The sequence below is a fragment of the Heterodontus francisci genome, chromosome 1 (genome assembly GCF_036365525.1).
Source record: "Heterodontus francisci isolate sHetFra1 chromosome 1, sHetFra1.hap1, whole genome shotgun sequence".
NCBI classification, from domain to species: Eukaryota; Metazoa; Chordata; class Chondrichthyes; order Heterodontiformes; family Heterodontidae; genus Heterodontus; species Heterodontus francisci.
The window spans coordinates 80913492-80939264 of NC_090371.1; the positions used below are offsets into that span (position 1 = coordinate 80913492).

General features: G+C 42.4%; 1 protein-coding gene across 4 annotated transcripts in view; it reads left to right on the forward strand.

The window, feature by feature from the left end:
• Positions 1 to 25773, forward strand: part of pik3c3 (phosphatidylinositol 3-kinase, catalytic subunit type 3) — a 153234-nt gene that overhangs the window by 28105 nt on the left and 99356 nt on the right. For 2 of the 4 annotated variants that reach the window (XM_068032629.1, XM_068032636.1), the window contains 4 exons: positions 1819 to 1948; positions 16897 to 16983; positions 17543 to 17638; positions 22463 to 22534. In XM_068032629.1, coding sequence (XP_067888730.1) covers positions 1819 to 1948; positions 16897 to 16983; positions 17543 to 17638; positions 22463 to 22534 — 385 coding nt within the window. Of the gene's footprint in view, positions 1 to 1818; positions 1949 to 7208; positions 7359 to 7390; positions 7477 to 16896; positions 16984 to 17542; positions 17639 to 22462; positions 22535 to 25773 lie in introns of those variants that run through there. The other 2 variants (XM_068032642.1, XM_068032646.1) reach the window with 2 other exon arrangements.

Genomic DNA, 25773 nt, shown 5'->3' on the forward strand with positions numbered 1-25773 from the left:
CATAAAATGAAACGTTCACTATTTTCAAATCTTTATCTTGACTCTTGGTTTCCCCTGTCCTCAGATTAATATATGATAGTGGTTGGTGCCTTGAAGAAAACATTTCTTATAACCTTTTTCTTAAATTGAAGAGTAAATATTACATTTAATACTGCAAAATGTTTGTCACATGGATAAATGCACAAGAATATGACTAGAGGGTAGCAAATCCCTGCTGAAGAAGAAAGTGATTAGTCTTACCTTGGTTAATATGAGATAAATTATTTAATACTTGGAGAGCTATTGGCTTAATGGTGACAATGAGCATGCATTTAGAAAGGACATGAGTGAATTTTTTTTTGAGGACGTTGTTTGCGTATATGACTTTTTAAAAGGTGTTTGGAAGCACTTGAAACTTTTTATGAAAATGAAGGCACATATTAATGTAAAAATCACTGTTTTTATGATTGGTGGGATCTGGGTAGTTGCACTTCGCAGGGATTGGTGCTGTGAACACACAGATTTCATTTATACAAAATGATTTGGACTTGAATGATACTGAAGTCTGCTGATACCAATTTAGGCATGGCCAGTTGACAGAGGAGCAGATAGGTTAGTGGAATGGATGGCAGGCGAAATTCAATGCAGAGAAATGAGAAGTACATTTGCGGAAAGAAAAGCATGGTAATAGGAAGTATACTTTAAATGGGAAGGTGCTTAATAAGAGTGGAGGAACAGATGCTGTGGGGGAGTAGGAGAGGATAGAGTTGGATGGGTTGAATTTTTTCTGGCCAGTTCTATTTCTTATGATATTATCTAGTGGTACAAATATATAGACCTTTTTTTTTAAAAAAGGTGTACAGGTAGAAAAAAACATGTAGGCAAATGGGATTCTGGGTTTTACACATAGGGACTTTATGTACATAAAACTAATGGTGATTAAATTTGTATTAGGTTAATTAGGCTGCAGTTGTAGTATTGCATGTAGTTCTGGGCACTCAGCTGTGGGAAGGAAATCAAAACCATTAACTGAAGCCTTATAAACTATCAACTGAAAATTCCCCAAGAGTACAAAGAATTAGAAGTTATGGTTGTAATGTAAATCTCAACATTGTGGTATTTTTACCCTGCAACTAGGAAGGTTGAAGGGGGAATATCATAAATGTTAAAAAAATAAGTTTTGAGGAAACAAAGAATTGATTTATGTTTGCTTGTGGGTGAATTGGTAAAAGGAGATATTCCTCAGCCTATCAAAGTATGGAGGGAGACCTTTTTCAAAAGTAATAATCTGTATTAAACAAAATCTTGGCTAATTGTCTCATCAGGTGGTTGCAGAGAGCACAAGTCAGGAAGTGGTGGTCCTGCAGCCTGTGATTTTCCATCCACTGAAGTTAATCGTAGGATCAACCCACTTCTCTTTTTTCCAACAATACTTTATCTGCTGCATAAAGTAGCCAGAGGGGAATTTTTTAAGTTTCTACTTAATTCGTCAGAAGTTATTGACTTGTGACTTTGCTATTAGTAATTAATTTTCTTATTTTTGAATATATGGATATTGAAGTCACCACATCCATCCTCTAACAGTTTTTAGTTGCTTTTTGGTTACTTATGTTGGCTATTTCCTGTTTTTTATGCATTTTGTTAAGTACTAATGTAACTGGTTACCTAATTGATTCTTTCAAGATTCAGTGGTCATGAGAAAATCTATCAATGGGTATCTTTGTGAGTTTAATAATCAGACATTCCTGTTTTGTTTGCTTGATTTATGCGCTATGGATGACCAGCTAATTCAGTTAAATTTTCCAGTAATATTCTTCCTCTTATGCTTTTAATTTTCAGCATGTTTCGACAGGGCATGCATGACTTGAAGGTTTGGCCAAATGTGGAAGCGGATGGGGCTGAACCGACTAAAACAGCAGGCAGGACGAGCAGCAATGTCTCTGAAGATCAGATGAGCCGTCTAGCAAAGGTAGGATTATTGCATTCCTTAGAAGTGTTTAAGTTGCATTCATCGGTGAAGAAGTAAGCCTTTTTTATTACTTATCTAGCCGAGAGGCTGAAAGACTTTTTATTTTGGGGTTTTCTCCTGTGCTCTTGAGAATTTAGTGGAAAGTCATTCCCTGGGGTAAAAGCAATTGTGTGTGTCGCATATTGCAAACTTTTTATGCTTGAGTTCTTTTTTTTGGAAATGCATTTTCCTTTATGGTTTTTAAAAGGAAGGTATTTATCAATAATTGCAATAAGCAAAACTATGCCAAATCAGACGTAAATTTCCAAAGTGGTCCCGAGAGCTTCTAGTTGATATTGGACCTCTTGACCTTTCCCTGGTGAACCTCATTAAAAAAAAAGTTTGTCTAAGGCATTCAGTGAGAAAGATAATGATTGTTAGTCAAATCTTCGAGTTTACAGATGCTGAAAGATATTGAATATGATGGAAAAGCAAGAATTGGAGAAAGCGTAATGTTGTAAGTTGAAAGCAGTATAAATTTGATTAAGAAAGGAAATGGCATTAAGGAGGTGTGGCTGGCTTGCATTTTATCAAGAAAAAATGAAACATTTAGAGCAGGATGCAGAGCATGAGGCTGGTGAGATTTAGAAAATGTAGTTTGGAATTTCTTTAGTAAGGTGATGGTCTCTGATAGGGTGGCAACTTTTATGCTGTTACAAACTAAATTTGAAGGTTATAATGGGGCACAGGTTGTTCAGGTATTGCCTGCAGAAATAGGGATCAAGACTCCATGCAGCTAAGATATCTTAGCATGCACTTAGAATGCACACCGACCTGGAATCTGTTTACTGATTAGTTACATTGCTGGAAGCGAAGGATCCTGCTGATAGGATTAACCTGAGTTTTACAATGAGATTTTTCTCAAGCCCCAACTCAATTAATTCTACAGCTAAAAGCAATCAGTTTAATAGCTGGTACTTCAGGCATTTTGTCCTATCTTCACCCTCCAATGCTTCATTTCCTCAACCCATACTCTGACTTTAGCCTTTTATGCATGCTCTTACTGCTGTTCAGAGCCTGGCCCTGCCCTCGATTAATTTCCTCCCTAAACTTTCCACCTCTTACTTCTCTTTCCACTTTTTAAATCCATTTTACCCCATCTTTTCGTCGTTCTAATCTTGGCTTAGCAGTTGTTCCTTTATTTTCTTTGTTTTACCCCACCCCCAATCATTTTAAAACCACAGAACAAAATACTTTTAAAATTGTAGCTATAGTGGCGCAGTGGTTAGCACTGCAGCCTCACAGCTCCAGCGACCCGGGTTCAATTCTGGGTACTGCCTGTGTGGAGTTTGCAAGTTCTCCCTGTGTCTGCGTGGGTTATCCCCGGGTGCTCTGGTTTCCTCCCACAAGCCAAAAGACTTGCAGGTTGGTAGGTAAATTGGCCATTATAAATTGTCCCTAGTATAGGTAGGTGGTAGGGAAATATAGGGACAGGTGGGGATGTGGTAGGAATATGGGATTGGTGTCGGATTAGTATAAATGGGTGGTTGATGGTCGGCACAGACTCGGTGGGCCGAAGGGCCTGTTTCAGTGCTGTATCTCTAAACTAAACTAAAATTACCAAATGGATAAGAGAACTGATAAAGCTACTGTGCATTACATAGCAGCATCAGGAACCGAAGCATGACGAGTTTGATTTAATATCAATGAATTGTGTAGTCTCATCTGTGCCATTATGCAGGTGTGCTCATTGGAGGGAACAGCGATGTCCTGGAGCATATAAACATTACAAAGGAGGAGGTGTTGGAGGTGGATAAATCCCCAGGGCCTGACCTGGTGTATCCTAGGATGCTATGGGAAGCAAGGGAGGAGATTGCTGGGGCCCTGGCAGAGATTTTTGTATCATTGTTAGCCACAGGTGAGCTACCGGAAGACTGGAGGATAGCTAATGTTGTGCCTTTATTTAAGAAGGGCAGCGGGGATAAGCCAGGGAACTACAGGCCAGTGAGCCTTACATCAGTGGTGGGAAAGTTATTGGAAGGGATTCTGAGAGACAGGATTTATATGCATTTGGAAAGGCAAGGTCTGATTAGGGATAATCAGCATGGCTTTGTGCGTGGGAAATCATGTCTCTCGAATTTGATTTGAGTTTTTTGAGGAGGTGACCAAGAGGATTGACGAGGGCAGGGCGATGGACGTTGTCTACATGGACTTTAGCAAGGCCTTTGACAAGGTCTCGCATGGTAGGCTGGTCCAGAAGGTTCAAACACATGGTATCCAGGGTGAGCTAGCCAACTGGATACAAAATTAGCTTGGTCACAGGATGCAGAGGGTGGTAGTGGAGGGTTGTTTTTCAGATTGGAGGCCGGTAACCGATGGTGTGCCGCAAGGATCGGTGCTGGGCCCTCTGTTTCTCATATATATTAATGACTTGGATGTGAATGTAGGGGGCATGATTAAGTTTGCAGATGGTATAGTGGACAGTGAAGAAGGTTGTCTCAGGTTACAACAGGATATAGATAAACTGGGAAAGTGGGCAAGGGATTGGCAAGTGGAATTTAATACAGACAAGAGCGAAGTGATTCATTTTGGGAAGTTAAACCAGGGCAGGACATATGCAGTGAATGGCAGGGCTCTGGGAAGTGTTGTTGAGTAGAGAGACCTTAGGGTGCAAATACATAGTTCCCTGAAAGTGGCAACACAGGTAGACAGGGTGGTGAAGAAGGTGTATGGCATGCTTGCCTTCATCGGCAGGGGAATTGAGTACAAGAGTTGGGACGTCATGTTACAGTTGTACATAACGTTGGTTAGGCTGCATTTGAAATACTGTGTGCAGTTCTGGTCGCCGCACTACATGAAAGATGTGATTAAGCTGGTGCAGAAAAGATTCACAAGGATGCCTGGTTTGGAGGGCTTGAATTATAAAGAGAGATTGGATAGGCTGGGTCTGTTTTCCCTGGAGCGAAGGAGGCTGAGAGGGGACATGATAGAGGTATATAAAATTATGAGAGGCATAGATAGGTTAGATAGCCAGAGTCTGTTTCCCATGGTAGGGGTGACTAAAACTAGAGGGCATAGATTTAGGGTGAGAGGGAGGAGGTTTAAAGGGGATCAAAGGGGTAAATATTTCACACAAAGAATAGTGGGTATCTGGAATGAGCTGCCAGAGGAGGTGGTGGAGGCAGGCACAGTAGCAACTTTTGAGAGGCATCTGGACAGGTACTTGAATGAGCAAGGCATAGAGAGATATGGAATTAATGCAGGCAGGTGAGATTAGTATAGATATGCATTATTGTCAGCATGGACGCGGTGGGCCGAAGGGCCTGTTTCTATGCTGTACGACTCTATGACTCTATAGTTCGAAACTGGGTGAAGGCACAGAGAGAGTTGGGGGGGGGGGGGTGATGTATGTGCACAAATTGTTGAAGGTGGCAGGGCAGGTTGATAAAGTGGCTAATAAGGCATACGGGATTCTGGGCTTTATAAATAGTGGCATAGGATACAAAAGAAAGGAAGTCATAGTCAACCTTTATAAAACTCTGGTTCAGCCTCAGCTGGAGTATTATGTCCAATTCTGGGCAGTGCTGTTTAGGAAAGATGAGAGGGAGCAGAAAAGATATGAGAATGGTTCCATGGATGAGGGAATTCAGATACGTGGATAGATTGGCGCAGAGGGCGGCACAGTGGTTTGCACCGCAGCCTCACAGCTCCAGCGACCCGGGTTCAATTCTGGGTTCTCCCTGTGTCTGTGTGGGTTTTCTCCGGGTGCTCTGGTTTCCTCCCACAAGCCAAAAGACTTGCAGGTTGGTAGGTAAATTGGCCATTATAAATTGCCCCTAGTATAGGTAGGTGGTAGGGAAATATAGGAACAGGTGGGGATGTGGTAGGAATATGGGATTAGTGTAGGATTAGTATAAATGGGTGGTTGATGGTCGGCACAGACTCGGTGGGCTGAAGGGCCTGTTTCAGTGCTGTATCTCTAAACTAAACTAAAAACTAAACTAACTGGTGGTGTTCTATCAAATCTTCTCCTCTTAAGAGGTGTTCAGAATCATATGGGGTCTAGACAGAGTAGATGGAGAGAAGCTGTTCCCATTGGCAGAAGGGTCGAGAACCAGAAAACACTGCTTTAAGGTGATTTGCGAAAAGAAGTAACAGTGACATGAGGAAGAACATTTGTACACAGCATGTGGTTAGGATCTGGAAGCACTACATGAGAGTGTGGTGGAGGCAAATAGATTTGGTGCTTTCAAAAGGGAATTGAGAAACAATTGCAGGGCTACAGGGGAGTGGGACTAGCTGAGTTGCTGTTGCAGAGAGCTGGCACAGCACAGCAGGTTGAATGGCTTCCAGTGATTCCCATTCATGATTGCATTCAGTAATTGAGCAAAGTGGACAGGGGTGGTGGAAGCTAAATAAAAGAAACGGTAAAGAAAAGCTTTCTGTAAAACAATTGTTTTTGAAGCTTTTTCCTGTTAGTGTTTGGAGCTTCCAGTCAAGGAATTTAGTGCACAAATTTCCTGCAGAAAAAAAATAGGTGTAGCTAATTAATTTAAATGGAACTCAGTCTGCCTTTTCATGCTAAGGATAGTTAATTTTATTGTTTTACTTCTTTTACATCTCATTATACTGGAAGTTTTGCATTAGGTGATCTGCATTTACAGCAGTGCTTGGATGATTAGTTGCAAATGCTAGTCATTCAGAACAAAAATTGAGCATTGACTGCAATATATTACTTCTAAAAGTTAAGCACAAGAATTTAAATTGCCTTTTGAGTGACATGCTGCAGTTTATTTTTTGCAGTTGTAATCATTGAAGACATGGGAGAAATGCTCAATCACCAGAAATTTTATTGGCAGCTGAACACAGTTTGATGCAAATTTTCTTAAATATGCCGCTGCTTCTCCCTTCTCAATTCTACAGAAGCATGATCTGGCAATATAATCTTGGCTGTTGACTTGCACTACTGCTAAATGTGCTGTTGATATGAAAGCCATCATAGGTTGGAGAAAACTGGGTCAATAAGAACGAATTGAATGATCTGGCCTCATTCTCTGCACTGCATAATGTTTGCTTTTTCTGCAGTCATTAACATTTCTACAGCTGTTACTAAGTAACTGATTGCTAGATGCTAATTCAGGCCTAAGCAGCTAGATATCAATTGGTGATTACATAACTCTGCTGACTGGTGTGAGGGAGGGGTTAAGGGAAACCAACAGTTTGCTCACTTCAAACGGCTTTATAAAGCTAGCATTGCAGTGAGTCAGAAACTGAATTAAGAGTTTGAGGTTAAGGGAGTTCAGGCTCAAAATCTGGGTCAAATAAGGTGGTTTAATCACATTCAGAAGGGATAGCATCCAGATGGAAGGATGATGGGGACATCTAGTAATATGTACAGCATGCATGATATGGATCATCCTGGATCTACAAGGTATCTCGGGTGGTGGGGGGAGAAAATACACTTTCATGAAGTGCCAAAGGATTGTGACTGACACAAAATATTGCTGATCTTGTTTTAGCTGTTTCTACTGTGCAATATAAGGAATCAAGTAAGTTAAGCTAAACCTTTATAACTAACTGGCATACTGTCCTGTTCGGGATACCGCACTTTAGGGGTGTGTCAAGGCTTTGGAGAGGATACAGAAGATAACAGGGATGAGGGAATTTTAGTTATGTGCAGAGACTAAGGAAGCTGGGCCTGTTCTCTTTGGAGCAAGACCTACTGAGGAAAGGCTGAATAGGAAAAGAGAATGGTGTTAGTTTTGGGGACTTAATATCTTGAGGTTTGGTGGGTTTTTTTTTCTATGGTGGCGTAGAGTCCCAAATATTATGTTGCCTGCCAGGTGCAAGTATATGGGGCATAATGAAGTATTTCCTGGAAAGGGAAGGTGAACAGCTGAACATGATTCACATTGGAACCCAGAACATCGGAAAGAGCAAATTCAAGGGAATGGAATAAGGTGCAAGATCTCTGTGACTAATTATACTTTGGTCTGCCAGCTGTAATTTGTGTTCCTCAAACTTTATAATTAGAGTTTTAATCTTGCATCAGATTTCTGACTTGAACAGAAAAGAAAAAGTTGCAGAAGTTGAGTGTTGGACAGGAAAATGTCTGACACTTGAATGGCGGTTACTATATATGCATGTTGAGTCCTGGAAATAACATCTGAGTGATTGCAGGAAAAATTGCCCATGACAGATGATGCTGACTATCATTGGTTTCAGGTGACTTCATTGCATTTTCTTAAGCAGTGTTTTTTTTTCTCAGTCAAGAACCTTTGTCAACAAATGTTGCTATTGTCTCATCTTGAGAGAGTACAGAGGAGATTTACAAGAATGTTGCCAGGGCTTGAAAATTGCAGCTATGAGGAAAGATTGGATAGGCTTGGGTTGTTTTCCTTCGAAGAGGAGGCTGAGGGATGACTTAATTGAGGTGTACAAAATTATGAGGGGCCTAGATAGAGCAGACAGGAACAACCTCTTTCCCCCTAGCAGAGAGGTAGTTAACAGGGGGCACAGATTTAAGGCGATTGGCAAAAGGGTTAGAGGGGATGTGAGGAAAAGCTTTTTCACTGAGAGGGTGGTGGGTATCTGGAATTCACTGCCCAAATTGGTGGTGGAGGCAGAAACCTTCAACTTATTTAAAAGATACCTGCACCTGAAGTGCTGTAACCTACAAGGCTATGGACCAGGTGCTGGAAGGTGTAATTAGAGTGGGCGGCTAGTATCTTTAGCTGGCGCAGACGCAATGGGCTGAATGGCCTCTTTCTGTGCCATCACTTTTCTATGGTTCTATCCTTTTGGATGAATGCGTTAAGCTGCTGCTAATATCACTTAGAACAACAAATATATATTTCATATGGGTTTCTTGTATTCGTTTGTGGGATGTGGGCATCGCTGGCTAGGCCAGCATTTATTGCCTATCCCTAATTGCCATTCAGAAGGTGACCGTAAGCTGCTGCCTTGAACTGCTGCAGTCCTTGGGATGTAGTTACACCAACGGTGCTGTTAGGAAGGGAGTTGCAGGATTTTAACCCAGTGACAGTGAAGGAATGGCGATGTAGTTCCAAGTTAGGATGGTGTGTGCTTTGGAGGGGTACTTGCAGGTGGTGGTGTTTCTATGCATCTGCTGCCTTTGTCCTTCTAGGTGGTAGAGGTCACAGACTTAGAAGGTGCTGTTGAAGGAGCCTTGCTGTTGATGTTGCACATTGCTGCTACTGTGCGTCAGTGGTGAAAGGAGTGAATGTTGAAGGTGGTAAGCAGACACCATGATTCCTGAAAGTTCCATCAATGGCATTTATAACTTTTGTTTCTTCTAAAGCACTTTTCCATGTAATAAATATTGATTGAAGAATGAGGTGCGATAGTGTTTTTAAAAAAAAAAACACCATTTAGGCATCTGTGAAAGTAACTGTGAAGCAGTTGATTGTCATCAAAGCCCCACTGGTTATGTCTTTTAGAGAGGGAAATATCCTGCCCTTATCCAGCCTGGCCAAATGTGATTCAATTCCCACACCAACGTGATTGATTCTTAACTGCCCTTTGAAGTAGCCTAACGAGGCCTGCGACCACATTTTGGAAATTGGTGACGAGCAGTAAGTGTCAGTCTTAGCAGCAACACCCCCATTCCAAGAATGAATAAAAAGTTGTAGCACGTGGGCCATTGCAAATCTGAGTCTTGGCAATTGACCCTCAACCCAGGTGACTCAGTCCTACTTGTACTTTGTGCATATTACTCGCTAGTTTATTCAGCTTAAATTTTTGAGCTGGGAGTTTGGAAAGAGCTATTTTTGCCTGACCGTATACTGTTGCCTCATTGGTGAATAAATCCAAAACTGGAACACCCAAACCTGTTGATATTACCAACTTAACATTCATATTAATTAAGACTTTACCTAAAGTTCCTCATGCTTCAGAGTATACATCAATCTCCAAAGACAAACATTTGGATTCCTCTGCTGTAATCTTACAGAAATTTAACCCTGTCAAAGAGCTGAGATTACAGATGGTACAGTCAAGAATCTTCAACATTTGACGAAGGAAGAGTTTTTATTTTGGATTAATAGGGCAGAAAGGGCTGAGACACATTTTGGCTGCCATTACTTTTCTCTCTTTACACCCCTGCGACTCCATACTCCTAAAGATTTAGACCCAGATATAAATATCTCTGGAAATGGGAAGTTAGGAGCAGACAAGAATCTGTTCATTTAATGTATGCTGTAGGTCTGTCTGCTTTTGCTGCCATTGTTGAGCAGAGATCAGCATCCTCTTATTGTGAAGTCCAGCCAATATTGAACTCTTTAATAGTGTATGTGAAATACTGGGATAGGTATTAATAGAAAGCATGATTATTTGTCCAAAAACAGATTACAAAGCATGCAAACTGAAGATCAATCTATTGTATAACCAAATGGATCTCCTCTGTTATATATCTATAGAAGGCTGTTTTTCTCTGCTATTTCTTTCTCCTTTCTGGTGGTGGTAATTCAAAAATTTTTAAATAATGGAGGGGAGGGAGAATATATTGAAGTACATCCTTTCCTCCTCTCAGTCCGCCTCCCCTACTTCCCAGAAAATGATGGCAAGTTGTTTTCAGGTTTTAAGTCAACTCCAAACGAAGTGGATATTTTTAAGAATCATGTTGCTCTGAGTTTAGTACATTTTTTTTTTGATGAGCAACAACAATTTTCATTTATTTAGCACTTTTAATGGAGCAAAATGCTCCAAGTCACTTAAGCAGTACTCATTCTAACTAATGGTGGCCACACAAACAACTCCTAATGCATATTTCCTTTTTTCCAGTATCAGGCTCCAAGTCCCAGTTTTGTGCTCCTCTCACTTCATTGTTAAGTACAACTGGCAGCTATAACAGCAGGTCCAGCACCCTGATTAATGGAGATAGGAATTTTTAATAGAAAAAGTTAACACATGTATGTAGACATAAATAAATGAGGATAGCATTGATGTTGAGATACAACTGTGCTGTCTACACTCAACTAGCACTAGAAATTAACCTGTTGGCACTGTATAAGCAAGCGCAGTTAACTGAGTTTAATGCAAGACAAAGGTAGCATAATAACTCAAGTTTGCAGGCTGCACAATGTAATCTACAGATCTCAAAACAAAATCTGTAATACTATGATACTGTCTCCCCCATATTTGCAATAAGTGACTCACTTTGAGCCTTTATTGATAAATCCTGAAACGCCTACGAAGGGACCACATGTCTGCATCACTAAGACCAGCTATTTCCGCCTCTAACGTCGCTCAACTCTGCCGCTGCCTCAGCTCATCTGTTGCTGAAACCCTCATCCACGCCTTTGTTACTTCTAGACTTGACTATTCCAATGCACGTCTGGCCAGCTGCCCACGTTCCACCGTCCATAAACTTGAGGCTATGCAAAGCTCTGCTCCCCCTTTCCTAACTCGCGTAAAGTCCTGTTCATCCATCACCCCTCTGCTCATTGACCTACATTGGCTCCCGTTTAAGCAACTCCTTGATTTCAAAATTCTCCGTTTCAAATCCCTCCATGGCCTCGCCCCATCCTTCCCCCTCATCTCCTGCAGCCTCGCAGCCATCTTAGATGTATGTGCTCATCTAATTCTGACCTCTTCAGCATCCCCAATTTTAATCGCTTCACCATTTGAGGACATGCCTTTAGCTGCCTGGACTCTAAGCTCTGAAACTTCCTACCAAAACATTTCTACATTTCAGTACACCATTAACATATTTGCCTTTGCTCCACAAACTTCTGGTCAGCTATTCTGTGACCTTGTCCTATCTACACCTTCTCCTTTGTTATCTCTTGCCCCACCCCCACTTTACTTGCTTATAACCTTTCACATTTCTAATATTTGCCAGTTCTGAAGAAGGGTCACTGACCTGAAACGTTAACTCTGCTTCTCTCTCCACAGATGCTGCCAGACCTGCTGAGTATTTCCAGCATTTCTTGTTTTTATTTCAGATTTCCAGCATCCGCAGTATTTTGCTTTTATTCTAATACCTCCTTATGTGGCTCGGTGTTTTGTCATTCCTCTGTGAACATAAGAGCATAACATAAGAAATAGGAGCAGGAGTGGGCCATTTGAGCCTTCAAGCCTACTCCACCATTCAGTAAGATCATGGCTGATTTGATAGTGGCCACTTTCCTGCCTGCACCAACCCGCCCCCTCTTTCCCACCCCCCCCCAACCAACCTTCCATTAACCCTTGACTGTCTTGTCAACCAAAAATCTGTCTGAACAGCCTGAAATATATTCAATGACCCAGCCTCCACTGATCGCTGGGGAAGAGAATTCCAAACATTAATGACCCTCTGAGAGAAGAAATTCCTCCTCATATCCGTGTTAAATGGGTGACCCCTTAATTTAAAACTGTGCTCCCTAGTTATAGATTCCCTCATGAGGGGAAACATCCTCTCAGCATCTACCCTGTCAAGCCACCTCAGAATCTTATGTTTCAATAAGATCACTTCTCAGTCTTCTAAACTCCAATGAGTATAGACCCAACCTGCTCAGCCTTTCTTCAAGACAAACCTCTCACCCCAGGAATCAGTCGAGTGAACCTTCTCCGAACGGCTTCCAATGCAAGTATGTCTTTCCTTAAATAAGGTGACCGAAACTGTACACAGTACTCTAGGTACGGTCTTAGCAATATCCTGTACAGGTGTAGCAAGACTTCACTACTTTTATATTCCATCCCTCTTGCAATAAAGGCCAACATTCCACTTGCCTTCCCAATTACTTGCTGTTCCTGCAGGCTAAAAGCCTGCTACCCGACCTGGACCCGACGACGTGTCTGGTTCGGGTTGGGTTGCACTTCCGGGTCTGGCATTCGGGCTGTGGTCGGACACACTCTATCACAGGTAAGTGGCTTCAATGTTAATTTAACTTTTGGACTAGAAAGGTGGTTTTGTTATTTTAAGCTTGCACAGATTATCAACGAAGTGAAAAATGGAAGGTAAGTTAATTGATGGTTGGTTCGGGCGTGGGGGAAAAAAATTGAAGGACTCTGACTGGGTCGGGCTCGGGTCTTTTTTTTTTTTGCAGACCTGAGCAGGCCTTTACTGCTTGCTGACATTTTGAGATTCATGTACAAGGACACCCAAGTCCCCCTCTACCACAGTTTCTGCAGTCTTGCTCCATTTAAATAATCTTTTCTGTTCTTGTCATAATTGAACAACCTCAGATTTTCCCACATTATACTCCATCTGCCAAATTTTTGCCCACTCACTTAACCTATCTATATCCTTTTCCAGACTCTTTGTTATCCTCCTCGCAACTTGCTTTCCTATCTACAGAAAGTGCTGGAAATACTCAGCAGGTCAGGCAGCATCTGTGGAGAGTGAAGCAGAGTTAACGTTTTAGGTCTGTGACCTTTTCATCAGTTAGCCAATTCTCTATCCATGCTAATATGTCACCCCCAACACCATGAGCTCATATCTTGTATAGTACCCTTTTATGTGGCACCTCATGGAATGCCTTTTGGAAATCCAAATACACTACATCTACTGGTTCCCGTTTATCCACCCTACTTGTTACTACTTTAATGAACTCTAATAAATTTTTCAAACACTATTTCCCTTTCACAAAACCATGTTGACTCCGTCTCATTGTATTGTGATTTTCTAGATGTCCTGTCATTACCTCTAATAATGGATTCTAGCATTTTCCCAATGCCTGCTAGCTGGTCTAGTTTCCTGCTTTCTGTCTCCCTACTTTCGAGAATAGAGGTGTTACATTTGCAGTTTTCCAATCTGCTGGGACCTTTCCAGAATCTAGGGAGTTTTGGAAGATTACAACCAATAGAGCCACTTTCTTTAAGTCCCTCGGGTGCAGGCCATGAGGTCCAGGGGACTTGTCGGCCTTTAGTCCATTAGTACTCCCATTACCTTTTCTCTAATAGTGATTCTTTTAAGTTCCTCCATCCCTTTTGCCTCCTGATTTTCTTGGGAAGCTTTTTGTGTCTTCTACTGTGAAGATGGATACAATAGTTTTTCAAAACCTCTGCCATTTCCTCGTTCCCATTATTAATTTGCCAGTCACACCCTCTAAGGGAACTATGCTCACTTTAGCTACCCTTTTCCTTATTTACATATTTGTAGAAGCTTTTACTGTCTTTTATATTTCTTGCTATTTTTCTCTCATACTCCAATTTCTCCCTTTTTTAAGTCATCCTTTGCTGTTTTCTAAAATTTTCCCAATCTTCTAGCCTACCACTAATCTTTGCAGCATTGTGTGCCTTTTCTTTCAATTTGATACCACCCTTAACTTCCTTAGTTAGCCCTGGATGGTGCATCCTTCTGGTAGAGTCTTCAATGGAATATATTTGTTGAGAATTGTGGACTATCTCCTTAAATGTCTGCCACTGCTTCTCTACTGTCTTACCTTTTAACCTATTTTCCCAGCCCTCTTTAGCTAACTCTATCTTCATACCCTTGTAATTGCCTTGATTTAAGTTTATGACACTAGTTTCAGACCCACATTTCTCATCCTCAAACCAAATGTGAAATTCTGTCATGTTTTGTGATCACTCTTGCCTAGACCATCCTTTAAGATAAGGTCTTTAATCACGTCTCATTACACATTACCAGGTCCAAAATAGCCTGGTCCCTGGTAGGTTCCAAAAATTATTGTTCTAAGAGACTGTCCCGCATGCACTCTATGAACTCATCCTGCAGGCTACCTTTGCCAGTTTGATTTGTCCAATCGATGTGGAGATTAAAATCAGCCATGATTATTGCTGTAATAAAAGCAAAATACTGCAGATGCTGGAAATCTGAAATAAAAACAAGAAATGCTGGAAATACTCAGGTCTGGCACCATCTGTGGAGAGAGAAGCAGAATTAACATTTCAGGTCAGTGACCTTTCATCAGAACTGGCAAATATTAGAAATGTAAAAGGTGTAAAATGATTATTGCTGTACCTTTCTTGTCAGCCCTAATAATACTTGATGTACACTCTGGCCTACTTTTGTAGCTACTGTTTGGGGGCCTATAAACTACCCCCAACCAGTGACTTCTTTCCTTTCGCTATTTCTTATCTCTACCCAATCTAATTCTACAGCTTGATCTTCTGAACCAAGATCAGTTCTCACTAATGTACTGATTGCATCCTTTATTAACAGAGCTGCCCCACCTACTTTTCCTTTCCTTCTGTCCTTCTGAAATGTCTGAAAGGTGCCTTGGTCACCTTGCAATCATGTCTCTGTAATGACATATACATACTCATTTATTTCTATTTGTGCTTTCAAATCATTCTTCATGTTACGAATGTTACAAGCATTCAGATAAAGAGCCTTTAATGCTGTTGTCTTACCATTTTTCCCGACTGTGACCTTATTTGCTGGTACACTCTTATGGTTGTACACTCTCCCTTCCTGTCGCACTCTGGTTCTCATAACCCTTAGCATTACCTCACACTGTCTCCTTGTCCTTTCTCTTTAACTTTCCAAATCTCACCTCACATGGACCCTCCTGCCCTGCATCGCCCCTCCGTTATTTAGTTTAAAACCTTCTCTACTGCCCTAGTTAAAGAATTCACCAGGACACTTGTCCCAGCTTTGGTTCAGATTGAGGCCATTACAACAATACAACTCCCTCTTTCCCTAGTATTGGTGCCTGTGCCCCATGAATCTAAAGCCACTTCTTCCACACCAATCTGAGTTACGCATTGAACTCTTTGATCTTATTTACTCTATCCCAATTTGCTCCTGGCTCCGGTAGTAATCCAGAGATTATTACCTTTATGGTTCTGATTTTTAATTTAGCCTCTAGCTGTTCATACTCCCTCAGCAGAACCCCTTTCTTAGTCCTACCTATGTTGTTGGCACCCATGTGGGCATTGAAAACTGGACCCTTCCCCTCCCACTCCAAGTTCCTGTCCAGAGCCCTGAGGAGATGTCCTTAACTGTGGCACCGGACAGGTAACACAGCCTAAGGGACCCACGCTCTCGTCTGCAGAGAACCTTATCTATCTCCCTAACTATACTGTCCCCGACTACAACTCCATTCCTTTTAACACTTCCCCCCCCCCCCCCCCCCCACCACCCCCTGGTGCAAGGGGGCTGTGGTCAGTTTGCTCATCCTGCCTGCAGTCCCTGCTCTCATGCACACAAGCTGCAAGAACATCAAACCTATTGGACAATTGAAAGGGCTGAGGCTCCTCCAGTGCTACCTTCTGGTTCCGCATACCTGCTTCTCTTGCAGTCATACCTTCTCTCCCTGAGGGCCAAATCAGAAGTACCTAGCCTCAAGGGTGTGACTGTGACCCAGGACTAAGTTCTAGGTAACTTTCCCCCTCCCTGATGCATCACAGTGTCTGAAGCTCGGACTCCAACTCAACAACTCTGAGCTGAAGTTCATCAAACTGCAGACACTTAATGCAGTTGTGGATACTGTGGATCACACAGGTGTCCAGCAACTCCCATATGCTGCAACATGGCACCTGCCCTGCCTATTTTGCTGTGTTTTATTTAATAAATTAGGTTTAGAAATATCACCTAACAATTATCTGTAGTTGGTTTAACTAGCTAGTTAAGCTTCTGAGCTTCAGCTCTCGCATCTTGCTGCTGGTTTCTGGCTCCCTTTTTCAGACCACTCCTTTTTTTTTATTGTAAAAGGTCAGAACAGCACTTACTCCCTCACTCCACAGTTGCCAAATTCCCAAGCTCTCATCCTGTCTCTAGCTGTGCTCAGTCAGGAGCTGCTACCTTTGTGCCTTGGGATGCTTTATTACCTTTAAAGATATATAAATACAAGTTGTTGGATCTTTCGCAAGCTGTGATTCTGGAGTCACCTTTAAAATGGTTACTAAGAACTCTGCTGTGCACAGCTGAACAGTCATTTGCAACCACTTTGCTCACTTCTAGCTTCCCATGTTGAACTGTTTTAAATTGTCTGACATCATTAGTTGAAATGAACATGCCAAGATTGAGACATGGCTGATTTTAGTATATTTTTTACTTCAAGCTCACCAAAGCACATCGTCAAGGTCACATGGTGAAGGTTGATTGGTTGGACCGGCTTACTTTTAGAGAGATAGAGATGATAAATGAGGTAAGCTGGATCTGAAGGAGCAGTGCTTTAGTAATATCAATATTGCCCTGCTTTTTTCTATATTCTGTGTTGCCGGTCTATGTTATAGAGTCATAGAGAGATACAGCACTGAAACAGGCCCTTTGGCCCACCGAGTCTGTGCCGACCAACAACCACCCATTTATACTAATCCTACATTAATCCCATATCCCTTACCACATCCCCACCATTCTCCTACCACCTACCTACACTAGGGGCAGTTTTCAATGGCCAATTTACCTATCAACCTGCAAGTCTTTGGCTGTGGAAGGAAACCGGAGCACCGGCGGAAACCCACACGGTCACAGGGAGAACTTGCAAACTCCGCACAGGCAGTACCCAGAACTGAACCCAGGTCGCTGGAGCTGAGAGGCTGCGGTGCTAACCACTGCCGCCCCACTGTGTTCTTGGGGGTCTGAATGCCCATTTTTATTTACTCAACTTGGAATAAAAGCTTCATAGTTCTCATGAAAGTGGCGTTACTTTCATTTCAATAAAATGCACAACCTTTGTTATTTCATAAATCCCTTTTTTGTTGCAGAGTGAAAAAAGAAGTTCTAATTTTATGTATCTCATGGTTGAATTTCCACGTGTTAAATCTGAAGACAAAGAATACGGTATTGTTTATTATGAAAAGGTTTGTTAATGTTTCCTGTTAGAAATAATTTATAGTCAAAATGTAATTGTGTAAAAATGCTATTTTACAAAACAATTTCAGTCTTCATATATGTAAGATTGTGGGGTTTTTTTTATTTTATGAAGGTTGCTAAACTTGTGAATTTACATGCTAAGTGTTATCGTTTTTCCCAACCGTGTGCACAAAAATATATTTTTTTCCTTTGCATTAATCCCTTGCGTTTTTGGTCCTCTGGAGGTACAGACACTTGGGGGAATTTTATGCTCTCCCTGTGGTGACTTTGGAGGTGGGAAGAACATAAAATCGGGCATAATGGTGGTGCGGGGACCCCGCCACCTTCCTGCCTCCACACAAATTAAGTCTGGGGCGGGAAGGCCATCAGCAGATGCACAAGGTTGCTTGTTCGCTCTGGCATGAGTCCCCTTGTTCAAAGGCACAGTCCCTAATCGAGGGACCCAGCATTGGGAAGGGGGCCCTGTTGAGAGCCACCCCTTGCTGCCAATCCCTGCAAAACTCTGTCACCCTGACTCACCTATGGCATGGAGTATATGACATTCAAGAAGAGGAAGCGAGGTAAAGGTGGAGGGCTAGCACTGTTGATCAAAGATGACATTGGTTCAGGAAATCGGAATGTAGAATCCGTTTGGGTGGAGATGAGGAATAGTTGGAAAAAGAAGTCACTAGTGAGAGTGGTCTACAAGCCCCCTAATAGGAACCACAATGTAGGACGAAGTATGCAAGAAGAAATATTGGGAGCTTGTGATAAAGGGACGGCAATAATCATGGGTGATTTTATTCGACATATAAAATGAAAAAATCAGATTGGCAGTAGTAGCCTACTTGGAAATGAGGAGTTCATAGAATGCTTTCGAGAGAGTTTCTTAGAGCGGCACATTCTAGAACCGACCTGAGAGTAGGTTATGTTAGACTTGATATTGTATAACGTGACAGGATTAATGACCTCAGTAAAGGCACCTGTAGGTAGCAGCGACCACAGTATGATTTGAATTTTACATCCAGTTTGAACGCGAAGAGTAGGTCTAAGACTAGTATTTTAAACTTAAATAAGGGCAACTATGTGGGCACGAAAGCTGAGCTAGCTGAAGTGAACTGGGTTATTCGGCTAGGAGATAGATCAATAGAGAAGCAGTGGCAGACATTCAAGGGGATATTTCAGAATATATATATTCCTACTATAAAGAAGGGGAGGACCCACCATCCGTGGTTAACTAAAGAAGTTAAGGAAAAAGCATATAATTGCGCAAAGATGAGTGGCAGTTCAGATGATTGGTCAGAATATAAAGAACAGCAGAGAAGGACTAAAAGGTTAATCAGGAGAAAGAAATTTAGAATATTGGAGGAAGCTAGCTAGAAATATAAAAACATAGCAAGAGTTTCTACAGGTATTTAAAAAAGAAAAGACTAAGTAAAGTGAGCGTTGGTCCTCTAGAGAGTGAGAATCGGGAGTTAATAGTGGATAATAAGGAAATGGCGGATGAAATGAACATATATTTTGCTTCTGTCTTCACTATATAGAGGATACAAAAAACATTCCACTAATAGCTGTAAATCAGGAGGTGGAAGGAAGAGAGGAACTTGGTGAAATTACAATCACCAGGAAAGCAGTACTGAGCAAACTGATGGAGCTGTGGGCTGACAGGTTCCTGGGTCCTGATGGACTTCATTCTAGGGTCTTAAAAGAGGTGGCTAATGAGGTAGTAGAAGCATTGGTGTTAATTTTTCAAAATTTGCTGGATTCGGGAAAGGTTCCATCGGACTGGAAAGTAGCACATATAACCCCTCTATTCAATAAGGTGGGGGGGGGGCGGTGCGGGGAGGCTGAAAACTGGTAACTATAGGCCAGTTAGCTTGATGTCTATTGTGGGGAAGGTGTTAGAATCGAGCATTAAGGAGGTTATAGCTGGGCGCTTCGAAAAACTCAAGGACGGCGCAGTGGCTAGCACCGCAGCCTTTCAGCTCCAGCGACCTGGGTTCGGTTCTGGGTACTGCCTGTGTGGAGTTTGCAAGTTCTCCCTGTGGGTTTCCGCCGGGTGCTCCGGTTTCCTCCCACAGCCAAAGACTTGCAGGTTGATGGATAAATTGGCCATTGTAAATTGCCCCAAGTGTAGGTAGGTGGTAGGAGAATGTTGGGGATGTGGTAGGGAATATGGGATTAATGTAGGATTAGTATAAATGGGTGGTTGTTGGTCGGCACAGACTCGGTGGGCTGAAGGGCCTGTTTCAGTGCTGTATCTCTCTATGACTCTGTAATTGGGAATAGTCAGCATGGCTTTGTGAAAGAGAAATCGTGTTTAACCAATTTATTGGAGTTCTTTGAAGGTGTAACATGCGTTGTGGCTAAAGAGGAGCCCGTTGACATACTGTACTTGGATTTCCAGAAGGTGTTTGACAAGGTGCCGCATAAAGGCTATTGCTCAAAGTAAGAGCTCATAGTGTAGGGGGTAACATATTAACGTGGATAGAAGATTAGCTGGCTGGCAGAAAACAGAGTATGCATAAATGGGCCCTTTTCTGATTGTGCAGTCCTGCAGGGGCCTGTGCTGGGGCCTCAACTTTTTATAATTTATATCAATGACTTAGATGAGGGGAGCGATGGCATGGTAGCTAAATTTGCACATAATACAAAGATAGGTAGGAAAGTATGTTGTGAAGAGGACCGATAGAGGTAGATTGAGTGGGCAAAAATCTGGCAGATGGAGTATAATGTGGGAAAATGTGAAGTTGTTCACTTTGGCAGGAAGAATAAAAAGGCAGAGTATTACTTAAACAGAGAACGACTGCAGAATTCCAAGGTGTAGAGGGATCTAGGTGTTCTAGTGCATAAGTCACAAAATGTTAGTAAGCAGATACAGCAAGTAATAAAGAAGGCTAATGGAATGCTATCCTTTATTTCAAGAGGAATATAAAATAAAAGTAAGGATGTTGTGCTTCAGTTATGCAGGGCATTGGTGAGACCACATGTCGAACACTGTGCAGTTTTGGTCTCCTTATTTAAGGAAGGATGTAAATGCATTGGAGGCGGTTCAGAGGAGGTTGACTAAACATAAGCCATTGAAGGTGGCAGGACAGGTTGAGAGAGCAGTTAATAAAGCATACGGTATCATGGGCTTTATTAATAGGGGCATAGAGTACAGGAGCAAGGAAGTTATGTTGAACTCGTATAGGACACTAGTTCAACCTCAGCTGGAGTATTGTGTCCAATTCTAGGCGCTGCACTTGAGGAAAGACATGAGGACATTGGAGAAAGTACAGAAAAGATTTACGAGAATGGTTCTAGGGATGAGGACTTTCAGTTATGAAGATAGATTAGAGACGTTAGGACTGTTTCCTTGGAGAAGAGAAGGCTGAGAGGTGATTTGATAGAGGTATTCAAAATCCTGAGGGGTGTGGACAGAAACTGTTCCCACTTGTGAAAGGAACGAGAGGGCACAGATTTAAAGTATTTGGTAAGAGAAGCAAAAGTGACATGAGGAAGAACGTTTTTACGCAGCAAGTTAAGGTCTGGAATGCGCTGCCTGAGACCGTGATGGAGGCAGGTTCAATTGAAGCATTCAAAAGGGAATTGGACAGATATATGACAAGGAAGAATGGGTGGGGTTATGGGGAGAAGGCAGGGGAATGCAACTGAGGGAGTTGCTCTTTCGGAGAGCCAGTGCAGACACAATGGGCCGTATGGCCTCCTCCTGCGCTGTAACGATTCTATGATACTAAATTGTGACCTGGAATGAGTGGGTTGTGTTCTGAAGAAAGGTTGGATAGACTTAGCTTGTTTTCACTAGAATTTACAAGGGAGACTTGATTGAAGTATATAAGGTCCTGAACAGTCTTGATCGGGTGGATGCGGAAAGGATGTTTCCTCTTGAGTCCAGAACTAGGAGGCCCTGTTTTAAAATTAGGGGTTGCCTTTTTAGGACAGAAATTAGAAATTTTTTTTTTCTCTGAGGGTTGTGCGACTTTGGAACTCTCTGCCTCAAAAGGTGGTGGAGGTGGGGCCATTGAATATTTTGAAGGCAGAGATAGATTCTTGTTAGGCAAGGGAATCAAAGATTGTCAGGGATAGATGGGAGTGTAGAATTCGGAACACAAACAGATCAGCCAAGATCTTATTGAATGGCGGAGCAGGCTCGAGGGGCCGAAAGGTCTACTTCTGCTCCTAATTTGTATGTTCGTACGAGCAGCAGCCACCAGCTGTTAAAGAGCCGGCACCTGTGAGGGCAGGGCTTCTGTTGCCAGAGTCTTTGATCCCAGGGAATGTCTGCCACATCCTCTGAAGTGCCTACTTGGTACCTGATTTGGCAGGCCTTCCCCAGAGGAGGCGACGCAGGGCTCCCGCTGGTGCTTTATCCAGTGCTCGAGACGCCCGTTGCCCAGATAAAATCCCGACTTTAGTGTCTCTGTTTAAGTGCGTTATACATGAATTGTTCCTACAAGTCCAGAGTATACACTCCTTGGAAATGCACCTTGTCTGTGTTTTTACAAGTTTGACCTGTGAAAAGCTCTTGCTGCTGAAAAACCTTGGGCACGTGAAGCAACTTAATGTGGAATGCTAGTAGAACTTCTAAAAGTTGGTATCTAAAACATGTAAATTCTTTTTTATATAAGTATACTTTTAGTTGGTGTATTGATTTCAGTTTATCAACCTCTTATCCAAGAAAGCAACTTTATTTTCTGTTTCAAGTCTGTGTTGCCCCATATGGATACCATTGCTAATACTCGTGATATTTAAAGAAATTCAATTTGACCATTTCCTTTGATACTAATAAGACCAATTGACTTCTGCCTCTTCAAATCAATTTTAACCAGGATGGTGATGAGTCATCTCCAAACCTAACAAGCTCAGAGATTGTCAAAGTGCCAGACCCTCAGATGTCAATGGTACGTATTACTTAAATACATTTTTCCTATGAAAATTGTCTTTCCTTTTTGTTTAAAGGGCTTTCAATCTGGCTACAACATACTGTGCAAGTTGGTCAGAAGTTGGAATGCTTGACTGACAAAAATATTTGACAAGCCTGCACCTATTGCATAGTGCATTTAAAAATAAATTTAAAGTTCTGTCAATCAGTTGCACAAGAGCATGCAAGTTTTTTTGCGCTAGGTTGTGACTAACGTTGCGTTTTGAAACATTGCTTTGGCATCCAAAAACATGCCGTCGCATTTCCCGTGTTCACTGGCGACACCCTGCTCTACCACACTACCACCTCTTTCTCTCTCCACTGCCTCTGATTTGTCATGATGCGTGTCCAACATCCAGTATGTATGAGCAGAAATTTCCTCCAGTTAAACATTGGGAAGATTGAAGCCATTGTGTTTGGTCCCCATCACAAACTATCCCGCTCCCTGAGTATTGCTGTGGTTGAACCAGACTGTTTGCAACCATGATCTATTTGATCCTGAGCTGAGCTTCCAACCCCAAGTCAATCCCAGTGCCAAGATCATCTGCCACCTCCATAACATCACCCATCTCTGCCCCAGCATAAGATGCTGAAACCCTTATAGAGTCATAGTTATACAGCACAGAAACAGGCCCTTCGGCCCATCATGTCCGTGCCGGCCATCAAGTACCTAACTATTCTAATCCCATTTTCCAGCACTTGGCCCGTAGCCTTGTATTGCGTTTCAAGTGCTCATCTAAATACTAAAATGTTGTGAGGGTTCCTGCCTCTACCACCTCTTCAGGCAGGGCGTTCCAGATTCCAACCACCCTGTGGGTGAAAATTTTTTTCCTCAAATCCACTCTAAACCTCCTGCACCTTACCTTATGCCTCCTGGTTATTGACCCCTCTGCTAAGGGAAAAAGTTTCTTCCTATCTAACCTATCAATGCCCCTCATAATTTTGTATACCTCAATCATATCTCCCCTCAGCCTTCTCTGCCACAAGGAAAGCAACCCTAGCCTTTTCAGTCTCTCTTAGCTGAAATGCTCCAGCCCAGGCAACATCCTGGTGAATCTCCTCTGCACCCTCTCCAGTGCAATCACATCCTTCCTACAGTGTGGTGCCCAGAACTGTACGCAGTACTGCAGTTGTGGCCTAACTAGCATTTTATACAGCTCCATCATAACCTCCCTGCTCTTGTATTCTGTGCCTCAGCTAATAAAGGCAAGTATCCCAGATGCTTTCCTAACCACCTTATCTACCTGTGCTGCTGCCTTCAGTGATCTATGGACAAGTACACCAAGGTCCTTCTGACCCTCTGTACTTCCTAGGGTCCTACCATCCATTGTATATTCCCTTGCCTTGTTAGTCCTCCCAAAATGCATTACCTCACACTTCTCAGGATTAAATTCCATTTGCCACAAGCTGCCCATCTATATCGTCCTGTAATCTAAGGCTTTCCTCCTCACTATACGGCACCAACAATTTTCGTGTCATCTGCGAACTTACTGATCATACCTCCTATATTCATGTCTAAATTATTAATGTACACTACAAACAGCAAGGGTCCCAGCACCGATCCCTGTGGTACACCACTGGTCACAGGCTTCCACTTGGAAAAACAACCCTTGACCATTACCCTCTGCCTCCTGCCACTAAGCCAATTTTGGATCCAATTTGCCAAATTGCCTTTGATCCCATGAGCTCTTACCACCTTAACCAATCTCCCATGCGGGACCTCATCAAAAGCCTGAGTGAAGTCCATATAGACTACATCAACTGCCTTACCCTCATCTACACATTTTGTCACCGTCTCAAAAAATTCAATCAAGTTAGTCAGACACGATCTCCCCCTGATAAAGCCGTGCTTACTATCCCTGGTTAATCCCTGCCTCTCCAAGTGGAGATTAATCCTGTCCCTCAGAATTTTTTCCAACAGTTTTCCAACCACTGATGTTAGACTCAACCGCCTGTAATTACCTGGTTTATCCCTGCTACCCTTCTTGAATAATGGTATCACATTCACTGTCCTCCAATCCTCTGGTACCTCTCCTGTGGCCAGAGGGGATTTGAAAATTTGTGTCAAAGCCCCTGCTATCTCCTCCCTTGCCTCACATAACAGCCTGGGATACGTATCATCGGCCTGGGGATTTATCCACTTCTAAGCCCAGTAAAATAGCTAATACTTCCTCCCTTTCAACGCTAGTATGTTGAAGTATATCTCGATCCCCCTCCCTGATGCCTACACCTACATCGTCCTTCTCCATAGTGAACACAGATGAAAAGTAATCATTTAAAACCTCACCGATGTCCTCTGGCTCCACACACAGATTGCCACTTTGTTCCCTAATGGGCCCTACTCTTTCCCTGGTTATCCTCTTGCCCTTAAAATACTTATAAAATGCCTTAGGATTTTTCTTTATCTTTCCCGCCAGTGTTTTTTCATGTCCCCTCTTGGCTCTCCTATTTACTTTTTTAAGTACCCCGCTACACTTTCTATACTCGTCTAGTGCCGCCACTGTTTTCAGCGCTCTGAATCTGCCATAAGCCTCTTTTTTTTTTTACTGGTCCAGTCCTCTATTTCCGTTGACATCCAGGGTTCCCTGGACTTGTTGGTCCTACCCTTCACCTTAATGGGTACATGTTGGCTCTGAACTCTCCCTCTTTCCTCTTTGACTCCCACTGATCTGATATTGACTTTCCTACAAGTAGCTGCTCCCAGTCCACTTTGGCCAGATCCTGTTTTATCATCTTAAAATTGGCCTTCCCCCAATTCATACCTTTATTTTTGGTCCATCTTTGTCCTTTTCCATAACTACCTTAAATCTTAGAGTTATGGTCACTATCCCCGAAATGTTCCCCCACAATGAGAAGGATGATGAGGGGAGGTGGTGGCGTAGTGGTATTGTCACTAGACTAGTAAACCAGAGACCCAAAGTATTACTCTCGGGACATGGGTTCGAATCCCACCACGGCAGAAGGCGGAATTTAAATTTCATTACTTAAAAATCTGGAATTAAAAAGCTAGTCTAATGATGGCCATGAAATCATTGTTATAAAAACCCATCTGGTTCACTAATGTCCTTTAGGGAAGGAAATCTGCTGTCCTTACCTGGTCTGGCCTACATGTGACTCCAGACCACAGCATGCCCTCTGAAATGGGCTAGCAAGCCACTCAGTTGTATCTAACCACTACGAAGTCAGTAAAATGGAATGAAACTGGATGGACCACCAGGC